Source organism: Cynara cardunculus (assembly GCF_001531365.2).
Source record: "Cynara cardunculus var. scolymus isolate 2C chromosome LG 13, CcrdV1, whole genome shotgun sequence".
NCBI classification, from domain to species: domain Eukaryota; kingdom Viridiplantae; phylum Streptophyta; class Magnoliopsida; order Asterales; family Asteraceae; genus Cynara; species Cynara cardunculus.
In genome coordinates this window covers 109,505-122,093 of record NC_037540.1, presented here as the reverse complement: position 1 = coordinate 122,093, position 12,589 = coordinate 109,505, and the positions used below count along the sequence as shown (strand labels likewise).

Genomic DNA, 12,589 nt, shown 5'->3' with positions numbered 1-12,589 from the left:
TCGTCTCCTAACAGGGAGCGGCAAAGGTGGAAACAGGAGGAAGGATATCGGATCTATTTTGGAGATGGACGGCGGAGGGTGAAACGACGTCATTTGTGTGTCTATATATATTAAATAATATAACTTTTATTTTTTATTATGGAAAGACAAACAATAATAAAATCACATATTTTGTTAGAACAAGGGATGTGAAAATGTCAACCAGAATTACATATCTATATTTATTCTGATTTTAGGATAGAAAGTGTATACCTTGTTTGTATACATGTACAAGGACCAAATCTGTAATTTACTGTAAATAATAAATGAGTGCCTCAAAATTACAACAATGGTCCTGTAGCTTAAACATTCATTTTTATTCCCTGAAATTAAATTCTTGAAATTTCCTACTATACTCTGGACTTTATTAAATACCAAAAATACCCCAGAAGGTGTTCAAATGATTGTTTTCGACGATTTTCTTTACATAAATACAAAGAAGTCACTAGACTTTATAATTTGACATTTAGGTTATCATTTTGATGTTTTATGCCATATTTAATCACTAATAGACTTTAAAACTTATGTAATTCAATATTTTTGATATATATATATATATATATATATAATTTTGTCATATAAAAAATATTTAATCATACTGTCATTAAAATAGTTATATTGGGAAATATTTGAAAAAACGATTGACATACGGTTAATTCGAATAAATTGTAATGTTGAATATTTTGGGATTTACTTTCCAATAATCAAACTATACATTTAATCCGTATAATTTTGTCATTCAAAATATTTTATGGATTATATACAATAAAGATTTTATTTTTGTTATTATAGTCGTTCATGCTTCCATAAACGATATGATAAACGTTTGAAACATGTATTATGTTTAAAAACGTTCAGACATTTTTTGCATTTTGTGATATATGCAAAGTGTTGTTAACTTGCACATTACGAATAATGTCATGCGATTGTAGTAGGTTCGTAATATTACCTGAAGAGTAGACAAGAAGTCAGACAGAGGTCAACGAATGATTGTAAAAATAGGAAAGTGTACAAATGGTATTTGTAAATTATGATATTTGAATAGAAGTAGTAATAGAAGAATGTAATGATTTGGGATTACAAAAGTAAGAACGAAAATCAAATAATGAAGGTCCTGAAATAATAAATATTAAAGATATATTATTATAAACTTTAGAATTTAATATGGTTTCAAAAGATATGAATTGAAACAATATTTATGCATTCTAATTTTAAAAAAGGCCACATCAATGAAAAGGGATTGTTGGTGGATATACCAATTATCGAACCCGTCAAGGAATGACTTTTGAGACAATTAAAATAAATGAACCAACTAATGTTATATTTTGTTATATATTCAAACAATTATAATATACTTAAAAATGTATTTATATAGTTGTGTAGGTGCAAAGAATTGACGTCTCCATTAGATTGGACATACAATTAATTAGTTTGTACAACGTCAATTTTAAATTTTGAATTAAATAAACCTTATTTATACAATATTATAAAGCATTTGACAAAAAAAATTTAAAATTCTTTTTTATACATAAAGTATTGTTTATTGATGTATATTACTTAAAATTCAATATTACAATCAAATTATACGTAAATATAACTTATTAAAGTTTCATGTTTGAATTCGTATAACCAAATACAAATAAATATAATCAAATAGATGATAAACATATTATTTTAAATACAAAAGATCTAGAATATAATTAGGATAATTATTGAATTATAACAAAACACTTAATTATTATATTTATAAAAAATTACATTGTTAAAACAAAAATAAATAATTTTGTTATTAAACATGTCTATACTATATTATAAAATATTTGACAAAAACAAAATTAAAAACCATTTTTTATGGATGATGTACTGTTTATTAATGCATATTACTTAAAATTCAAGATTACAAGTAAATTGTGTATAAGTACAACATATTAAAACTTCATATTTGAATTTGTGTAATTAACTACATGTAAACATAATCAAATAAATAATAAACAACTCATTTTAAATATAAAAAAAATCTAAAATATAATAATGATAACTATTGAGTTGTAATCAAATGCCTAACTATAATCTTTATAAAAATTTATATTATCAAACCTAAGTTAAATTATAACAAAAAAATGAAATAAAGAAATTATACAAAAAAAAAATTAAATTAAATAGTTAGTTTGGTACTAATATCAATATATATTTTTCAAAATTTTATGATATTTTCATATTTATATTTTATTCAAAAATATAAATATTATTGCTTTCTTAAAATCACATAAAACCGTATTATAAAATCGACAAAAAAAAAACATTAAAATTAAGATGTAGTTCACTTAATTCCAAATATTCTTATAATAAAAAAAAAAAACTTAGTCATTCTATTCACACTTAACATGATATTTGTGGAAATGATATGATTTGTTTGAATTTCCCATGCCTTTCAAGTTCACATCATCACGACTCACTATCATTAACTTAATCATTGAATATAATAATTAATTATTAATCTTATCATTATATTTTTTTGGTTGGTTCAAAAAAATTGATTTATTATGCCTTCTTTATTCATAAATACTTTTTTTTTCTTTTTTAATAATGATCAAACCATATTAATTCGGACATCATTTAAACATGTAACAAGATTTTGTTGATACATCCGAGTGATTAAACGTTTCATAACAAAAATCCAGTAGAGACTTGTAGCTTAGAGGATTAGAGCACGTAAGGAATCCATCCAAGGAGAGCCTCGCATCTTCGAAACCCATTGGAAGGGGTAGTAACAACCAAAAAATTAAATAAATAGAATAACCAATTCACATAGAAATACGAAAGAGCGATTTTGTGATTTGTCTAAAATTAAAAAGTAGAAACAAGGCAATATTCATTTTGATCGAATCAATTCAAAATCAAAAGTAGCAAATAAATTATATAAAAATAGAATCGGATAAAATTATATAATAAATACATTTTGGTATCTTTTATTTTAGATCACATAGAGATGATATTATGTGAGATGAGATCTAACCATTTAATGTAAAAAAAAAAAAAAAAAGATGCGATTTGAAAGTGGTGCGGAGGATTCGGGAAGAAAGCTGCTGACAAGGTTGTTGTTATCGACCCACCCACAACACAAAGTATTTACGCAAGCCGTCACCAAGTCTCTGTTGCTTGTAAAGGATAGATTCATCACTAATACCTATTCCTAGATCCTAATCTATCAACTTTAGCTAATCCTAGAAGAGAAAAACAAAACCACACAGGTAGTTTCGATTTCCAAATCAAGCCATGGAGTCTTGGATTTTTCCTGCAATTCTTCGATTACGAGCGTCTGCCAATTCCTTTTTGTCACAATTCGAACCTCTGGCGATCGTTCTTGCCCCTCTCCTATCTTTCCTCGTCGCACGATTTCTTCAAACCTATATTCAAGCAGTTCAAGACAAGGGATTTAAAGCTACGCTGATTGGTTTCTTTATGACATGGCTCAAGTAAATCTACGTTTCCAGAATTAGATTCTTTAACTTCCATTTGTAGTTTCTTTTTTGTGACTGTATGCTGATCTTCAACATATTTACAGGTTGGTGCCTGGTGTGAAGAAATATATTGATGCCGAGAAACACAAGGTACTGTACTTATCATGTCATCATATAAACAACTGCAATATTTTGAGGTTAGTCTAAAACTTCAATTTGGCATTTGGGGGAGTTGAACAGTAGATTTAGTAAAGTTACTCTGTTGAGTGATTTCTCCGTCATACTTTAGAATAGTTGATTCATATGCACATCAAAAAGTCTAATGTTTTAGACAAAGAGAAGAATTTTGAACTTGTCTTTTAATAAAACCCATGATTTTCCAAAAAGTTAGAACCCTCTTTTGGCAAGTAGTAGGTCTGACATAAGAAAGTTAAAGAATATATCTTTTTTGGAGCATGAAATGCATATCTTTTTAAGACAGTGTTCCAGGCTTAGACAACAATGCTTGTGGCCCCTAAGTTGGTGTCACAATTTGCCCGGATAGTGCAACCTTTCATGTTAAATTCATAAAGAACTAGTGTCTACTCTGACCCTCTTATTTCAAATCCAAGATGGATAAAGTGATCTTTAACAGTACTATATTAAGACATACTGGTTCAGCAATATGAACTTGTTAATCTTCTTTGCTTTGTTATCAAAAGGGGGAATGGCTTATGTTAGAAAGTGAACCTGTTGTTGTATTACACAGGTTGTTGACAAATTACAATCTTCCAGTAAATCTAAAAGGGATGGTTGGAGAAGTGACCTGCCAAGGACAGGATTAGGAGCTGGGGTTTTAGAGCAAATGAAAGAAGAGAAACAAAAGGATGCAGCTTGGCAAGGCAAATGTTCTGGTACAGTGTATGTTCTACAAATTTATTTTCTGGGTTTTATTCGCTAAAAGTCTATGTCTATCTCTATAATCCACATTGATTGGCTATCCTATCCTATGCTATTATATTTGATGCAGATATATTGGAGGAAATGAATCTGAAGGTCACTTTTCATTGATAAATGAGGCATGTTCAATGTTAGTAAGTTTCATGCTTTTCAATTCTATCTTGTACGTCATACGATACCTTACTTGTGTAAAAGTTACATTTTAGGTTTGCACATACCAACCCACTACACCTAGATGTATTCCAGAGTGTTGTGCGATTTGAGGTAGAAGTTGTTTCCATGACGGCTGCTCTCTTTGGAAGTAAAGAAAAGACATCTGGAGGACAAATATGCGGCAACATGACCTCAGGAGGAACAGAGAGTATATTGTTAGCTGTGAAATCATCACGTGACTACATGAAAGCGAAGAAGAACATCACATGTCCAGAAATGTGGGTTTGATCTTTTTGTCCTATATTTTATCTTGTAAGGTGTTTTGGGCCTGTAACTCTAAGCGTTATTCTCTTTCGTTTGAGAATGTAGGATAATCCCTGAATCTGCACACTCGGCGTATGATAAGGCTGCTCAATATTTCAAAATCAAGTTGTGGCGTGTTCCTGTGAATAAGGAATTTCAAGCAGATGTAAAAGCTATCAAGAAATATATCAATAAAAACACCATAATGGTATGTAGTTACCCTCCTGGCCTATGATCGATTCTCATTCTTCCTTCTCTCATCATGTGTTTTTAATTGCTCAAACTTAAATTGCAAATCAGATTGTTGGATCTGCACCTGGTTTTCCACATGGAATCATTGACCCAATCGAGGTAATGAGCCTGACCTAGCAAAGTTTTTCAAGTCTTCATTTTTCAAATGGTTATACTTGGTTGATTGCAAACATATCATAGCGCTTTGTTATCATTAATACATTTTATAGAACACCTCATATATTGACTCAAACCAAACAAGTGATCATTGCATACTAACCAAAACAAAGCCTACATTTCAACTATTTGTCCAAGATCGCTCATACTATAATGTCTTTTTGGCATTTTTGCAAGAACGACCATGGCAAGTCTTTGTGAAATAACTCACCAATGTTTGTGTTACTCAAGCCAACATTCTCGCTTCCAACCATCATGTAAGCCCATACAGAGGATATGGGATTAGGTACCCCCAGTAGTCCTAGCCGTAAACGATGGATACTAGGCGCCAAAGTTTTCCCATTATTTTCATATCTGTAATAGTGCAAAAACGAAAAGGACCCAGAAATGATACATCGTTTTTAACGAAAAGACAATTATTATGGTCCAAAAAAGTTGATCCCTCAAAGTTTTCTGCAAGTTATGGGACTGCTCATGATTTTGGCCTTCTCTCTTGCAGGAGCTGGGTGAATTGGCATTCAGTTATGGGATCTGTCTGCATGTAGACCTTTGTCTTGGTGGTTTTGTGCTACCTTTTGCACGTAAACTCGGGTACAATTGGCTTTCCTTTCCTTTCATGACTACTGTTGCTTGCAGGCTCGAAGTTGTATTTGTATGCCACTACGCACCATCCCAAATCTAATAAATTGAATTATCGTCATTATAATTGCAGGTACCCGGTTCCACCATTTGATTTTTCTGTCCAAGGAGTAACCTCTATATCAGCGGATGTGCATAAGTATGGGTTGGCGCCCAAAGGGACAAGTATAGTTTTATATAGAAACCATGATATTCGGAAGGTAACGAGTCTACTATTTGTGGTTTCTTTGTTTATTATTCAAAACCAACATTCGTTCGTTGGTTTGTTTCATTTCAAATTTCCAATCCCATGTAAAAGTAAACTTGAAAATAAGTTTGCTTTAACTTGCCAAAATAACAACAGTTTAACATGTTTAAAAACTTCTGATAACATAGATGATATTTGCTATAGGATGCTCCATATATATGTGTGTGTGTGTGTGTCGAGTTTACACCACATAAGTAGATGGTCACAAGGAATCTGAAAATATACAACCATGGTGAGATTATAAGGTCCCATCCAAATGAACAGCTATGCAAGTATATGTGGTGCTTGAATACGAATAAGTATGCTTATTATCTTTCCTTTATTTTCTGACTGTGGCATATTTGCTGGTGGCTGACCGTCTGGAAATTGGCAACTTTTGTATCCTTCTGTATTAAACAGCATCAATTTGTTGCTGGTAAGTTTCTTTCTTCAGAAGCATGTTATCTTTTGAAAATGAGTGCATCACATGGTACACCAAAGTAATCAGATATTGACACAAATTTTGATTGGTCGTACCATAATGTATGAATACTTGAGGTCTTAAAGTACTTTTTTCTGTCAATTTTACAGTTACAGAGTGGTCTGGTGGTCTGTATGTGTCTCCGACAATTGCTGGTAGCCGACCTGGAAGTTTGATTGCAGGGGCTTGGGCAGCCATGCTTTCATTAGGGCAAGAAGGTAGCATAATTGAACCTTGAGCTTATAATTTCTGCCACATTTTGTTATAGCAAAACGATCATTGTTTTTTTGGTTTTTTGAAGGTTACCTGGAGCATACAAGAGAGATTATGGAAGCATCAAAGAGGCTACAAAAAGGGTATTTTGTGAAGTCCTAATTTGCTCTCTTTTAACCAAAATCACCCGTGCTTTTGTATATTAAATCTTATCTTTTTTACTCCATCCATCCATGAAAATTGCAACATGTTTCTTTTTGGCAAACTTTTAACGTAGAATTACCTATTTACTCATTGTCAATACTACATACACCTTATTAGGGCTATTATTATCTTATGTTTTGCTGTGTGATTATTGGAGGATATATAAGATACTTGGGATGAGATATGCACTTGATTGTTGCAATGTTGTGCAGAGTAAAAGAGATCCCAGAGTTGTTTATCATCGGAAGGCCAGATATGACGATTGTGGCTTTTGGTTCTAATGTGATTGACATATTTGAAGTGAATGACATTCTGTCCTCTAAAGGCTGGCATTTAAATCCGTTGCAGAGACCCAACAGGTAAACTATTGACATGCTTGTGAGATATATATGGATCCTTAAATTTTGTATACATACATACATACATATATATATATATATATATATGCTTATTTTTTGTTGCCTGAAATGGTAATTTGGAAATGACATGTTGAAACCATTTTTTCAGCATTCATATATGTGTGACCCTTCAACATGTAGCTATTGTTGACAATTTCCTGAAAGATATAAAGGATTCTGTGAAAACTGTAAGTTACTCCTAGAAAATTGTCCATTTGCTTTTGCTCGTACTTAGCAACAAAGTGTTGTTGGTTTTGATTGTTTAGGTGAAAGAAAGGCCTGGGCCAGTAAGCGGAGGACTTGCACCGATATATGGTGCAGCTGGGAAGATCCCAGATAGAGGAATGGTGAACGAATTACTGGTAGACTTCATGGATAATGCTTGTTGATGATGCGATTATATTTGTTGTGTGACATCATTCTTTGTCAAAGAAAACTGTGTTAAGATCAATGTGTAAAATTGTTTGAAATAGAATCATCTTTATCTGATGGTGAATGCATGTTTTGCCTGTGGGAAGATGAAGAATACCCAAACTCATTTTCAGTAAATTTAATTGGTTGATCAAGTATTGTACTATAAACATTCTAATATCCTAGTCCTAGGTATTTTTATTTTTATTTTTATTTCTATTTTTTTATTTGGTGTGCTGGGTGGTTTATATCAAAGACATGATGATTAACATTAGAGGGCATGTCTTAATCTATTAAAAAGAAAAATATTATATTCTTAATTTTAAATTATATAAATAATTGCAAAAATGTGACGTGATAATTTTAAAAGACAAGACTTGGGCTTGGAGGGTTTAAAAGCCCAAATAATTTAGTGACCCGACCCGACTCAACCAAGACTACATCAACATGAGCTGTAAGAATTTATTCTCGTAGATTTTGCTTTTTGAATCCATCTTCAATCCTCAACTGCCTCACACGAATGAGAGATGAACACGAAAACAGAGTTTTTCTTTTCCAAATCCACCTGTACCTGTCGAATCCTTCCTTCAGTAATGCCATTGTTTGACGAATTAGCGGTATCAGGTCTCTCTCTCTCTCAAAGCTCTGTTGATGTGCACAAGTTTTTGCTAAAATATAACATATCGTGTATGATTTTGATCTTATATCGACGATGTACCCCAAGTTGGTTGCTAATCATGTGTTAATAAGTGTGGATATCTTCTTGAGGCAACTCCTGTGTGCGATTTAAATTCTTATGTATTAGACTGGTCAGATGATCCTTTCTATCCAATTTCTCTAGTCAAGAATACTACAGATTGCTTGATTATGAACTTCTATGATTTGTTACACTTTTATCTGACTCTTACTTTTCTACGCTCTTAACCTGGTTTCCATATTTCTGACGTCAAGATGATTTTCATACTACACAATCCTAAATAGTTCATACATTATACATCTACGTGAGGCTGTGTCTTCAGGTATTTAGGCACCAATCACCATATTTAATTACGATTGTATATTCATATTCATATTTGTTTTGTTGTAGCTGTTGGCGGATCCAGGATTTTGGTCTAGTGGGGGCACCTTTAAGGTAGCTTAAACGCCCAYAAAGTCGTCCGATGTGTTTTTAGCCTTATTCCACCATTCCAAGAGATTTTTGAAGTTTTTTGGATTATTTCGAGGGATTTTTAAGGGTTTTTTTTTATCAATTTTGAGAAACTTTTCAGTTTTGTTGTTGATTTCAAGATACTTTCTTTAGTTGGTGGGGGCCTAACAAGAAATTACGGAGGAAAACCATGGTAGAAAGTAAAAAAAAAAACAACTTTTACCCTTAGAAAATTCATTTTTTTTAATTTTTTAATGGGGGCCTTTCCCCCCACCTTTTACAAGGTAGATCCGCCCCAGTATATCTTAATCTCACTCTTATTACTATTTGATCATAGTTGACTTCATATCAGTCATTCCGAATTTCCGATTGTACAGCACTACACTAATTTGTCGGATGTGATTACTGTTTGGTACACTCTGCATTTATTCATGGCACCCAAGGGTTCCTTAAATACACGTACAATGAAAACGGAAATGAACTTAAAAGATAACAAACTCCTACTCTATAGGAAAGACTAGACTAATTCAAAATAAACAATCTGTTCCTGCAAATCAGGAACTTTATTCACGTGACACTGACTAACAAATCCCAACATGCCTTCTCCTAAACTAAAGAGTCCCATCTTTAGTTTACCTCAGTTGCTTCCACCATTCCCAGCATCTCTCGCAGCTTTTCAAATTGCGTAACCTTCAATGGTTTTGTCATAATATCTGCCACTTGAACCGAAGTGTTACAGTCTTCATCTCAATTGTTCCATCATTCACCAAATCACGAAGGAAGTAGTACCTTACATCTATGTGTTTGCTTCGATTGTGCAAGATAGAATTTTTTGAAAGTTTAATAGTTGACATATTATCACACTTTATAATGATACCTCCTTCTTGTGTGAGATCAATATACTCAAACACCCTCCTTAGCCATAGAACTTGACACGCACATGCTGTGGCAGCTACGAATTCTGCCTCGGTAGTAGAAAGAGTCACAATTGGTTGTCGTTTGGATGACCACGCGATTGCAGCCCCGCTCAAAAAACAAACGTACCCTGAAGTGCTTCTCCGATTATCATGATTGCCTGCATAATCACTATCGGAATATGCCACTAGCTGATCACTACCTCCCTTTCTGTAAAAAATCCCAAACTCTTTAGTTCCCTGGATGTAGCGAAGCAACTTCTTCATTGCTGCCAAATGTTGTTCAGTAGGTGTCTCCATGTATCGACATAATTGACCAGCAACGAACATTATATCTGGCCTTGTTGCTGCCAGATACATAATACAACCCACCATCTGTTTGTACATTGCTGCATCTACATATCCACTCCCATTGTCTTTCAAGAGTTTACAACCAGGAACCATTGGAGTCTTCACATGGTTGCAATCTTCCATATTGAATCTTTCAAGTATTTCCCGAGCATATTTTCGCTGGTTGAGATGAATTCCATCTGCACTTTGTATAACTTCCACACCCAAGAAAAAACGCATCTCTCCCATATCTGACATCTGAAATTCGGATTTCATTGATGCTTTGAACTTCTCAACTAGTTCAAGAGTGCTCCCTGTAATAATTAAATCATCTACATAGATTGAAATAATTAGAAAAACATTTTTCTTAGTTGATTTAACGAATAGAGTTGGCTCATAAGGACACTTCTCGAAGCCTTCTTTGAGAAAATAGCTTTCAATTCGTCCGTACCAGGCCCTCGGTGCCTGCTTCAAGCCATATAGAGCCTTCTTTAATCGATAAACTTTTCCCTCACTGCCCTGCACTACATAGCCTTGAGGCTGTTCTACAAAAACAGTCTCTTCCAATTTGCCATATAAAAAAGCACTCTTAACATCTAATTGATGAACTTTCATACCTCGTTGTGCTGCAAGTGCGAGTATGCTTCTAATAGTATCCCACCTAGCTACGGGGGCAAAAACATCAGTGTAATCCAGGCCATATTGTTGAGCATAGCCCTTCACCACGAGTCGAGCCTTATGTTTATCGATCTTCCCGTCTTTGTCCAACTTTGTCTTGAACACCCATTTCACACCGATTGCTGTTGCACCAGGGGGTAAGTCGCATAGTTCCCAGGTGTTATTTCTTTCAATAGACTCGATCTCTTGATTCATAGCCCGTTTCCAACATTCTTCTTGTGCAGCCTCATGATAACTTGTTGGTTCTGATAAAGATGAGAACATAGCAACATGTTCCTCATGCTCCTCTTCATGCTCCTCTTCACTTTGAATATCACCACTGACATAATCTCGCATCCAAGTTGGTGCTCTTGTTTCCCTCCGTCTCCTTTCGTTGCCATCATTTGTAACCGGATCAGTATTTGATGGCCCACTTTCATCCTCGTTCAGCAGCCCATCAGTGTTATTTGGCCCATCTAATTCACTTGATGGGTCAATTACAACAGACGATGGATTTGGCTCATTTCCATTATTCTCCTGCTCATCTTTAGTTTCCCATTCAAGGTCTGCATGATTAATAGCAGATTCTTGTGCCCAGTTCCAGGAGACATCTTCTTCAAAAACAACATCTTTACTTACAACAATTTTGTTGTTGACGGGATCGTAGAGTCTATAGGCTTTGGACTCTTCACTAACCCCAAATAATACACACCTTAAGCTTCGATCATCCAGCTTCAGTCTTTTCTCTTTAGGAACATGAACATGGGCAACACAACCAAAGATTCTGAAGTAGCTTACAGATGGCTTTCGACCGCTCCATTTTTCCTCCGGTGTACAATTTTCAAGAGCTGCAGTTGGACTTCGATTAAGCACATGGACACACCAGTTAGTAGCTTCGGGCCAGTAAATCTTTGGAACCTTCCTGGCACTCATTATACTTCGTACCATATTCATCAGAGTTCGGTTCTTTCTCTCTGCTACACCATTTTGGTGTGGCGTGTAAGCTGCGGTGAGTTGTCTTTGTATTCCATTATTTTCACAAAACACCTTGAACTCATTGGAATTAAATTCACCTCCCCTGTCTGTTCTCAAGCATTTGATCTCCACACCTGCTTCTTTCTCAACCAATGCTTTAAACTTCTTAAAAGTATCCAAAGCTTGTGACTTTCTTATCAAAAAATAGCTCCAACACTTTCGTGAGAAATCATCTATAAAGTTAATTATGTACCTCTTTAGGCTGCTCGATTGAGGCGTGATAGGTCCACAAATATCTGAATGGACAAGCTGAAGCTGTTGAGTTGCTCTCCACGAGCTTGTTTTAGGAAACGAATCTTTAGTTTGTTTTCCTATTAAGCAATCTGGACAAGTCCCAACTTCAGCGTGGATGGTTGGCAGCCCCCTCACCAGGTCTTTATCGTGCAGCAACTTCAAACTCTTGTTGTTGATGTGGCCAAACCTTTGATGCCAAAGAAGAGTTGTGAAATCAGTTTCCACTTTGTGACACTCATCGATGTCATTTGGTTTAGCCTTAATCATAAACATCCTATTTGAAGACATCTGAATTCTTGTGATCAGCCCCTTTCTTGGATGAAACATACTACAAACGCCTTTTTTAATTAGGATCTCCACCCCTCTTTCTTGAATTTGCCCGACACTAATCAAGTTG

The 12,589-nt window shown here is 34.2% G+C and overlaps 1 protein-coding gene across 1 annotated transcript; it reads left to right on the top strand.

Moving 5' to 3' along the window:
* Positions 1 to 3,069: 3,069 nt before the first annotated feature.
* On the top strand, positions 3,070 to 8,045 carry LOC112524570 (sphingosine-1-phosphate lyase). The gene is made up of 15 exons (XM_025134450.1): positions 3,070 to 3,515; positions 3,605 to 3,650; positions 4,249 to 4,400; positions 4,510 to 4,569; positions 4,646 to 4,870; positions 4,962 to 5,103; positions 5,196 to 5,246; positions 5,803 to 5,894; positions 6,016 to 6,142; positions 6,589 to 6,604; positions 6,760 to 6,867; positions 6,951 to 7,005; positions 7,279 to 7,425; positions 7,574 to 7,652; positions 7,731 to 8,045. The coding sequence occupies exons 1-15, from the start codon at positions 3,316 to 3,318 to the stop codon at positions 7,851 to 7,853; spliced, it is 1,623 nt and encodes a 540-aa protein (XP_024990218.1). The 5' UTR covers positions 3,070 to 3,315; the 3' UTR covers positions 7,854 to 8,045.
* The last annotated feature ends 4,544 nt before the right edge of the window (positions 8,046 to 12,589 follow it).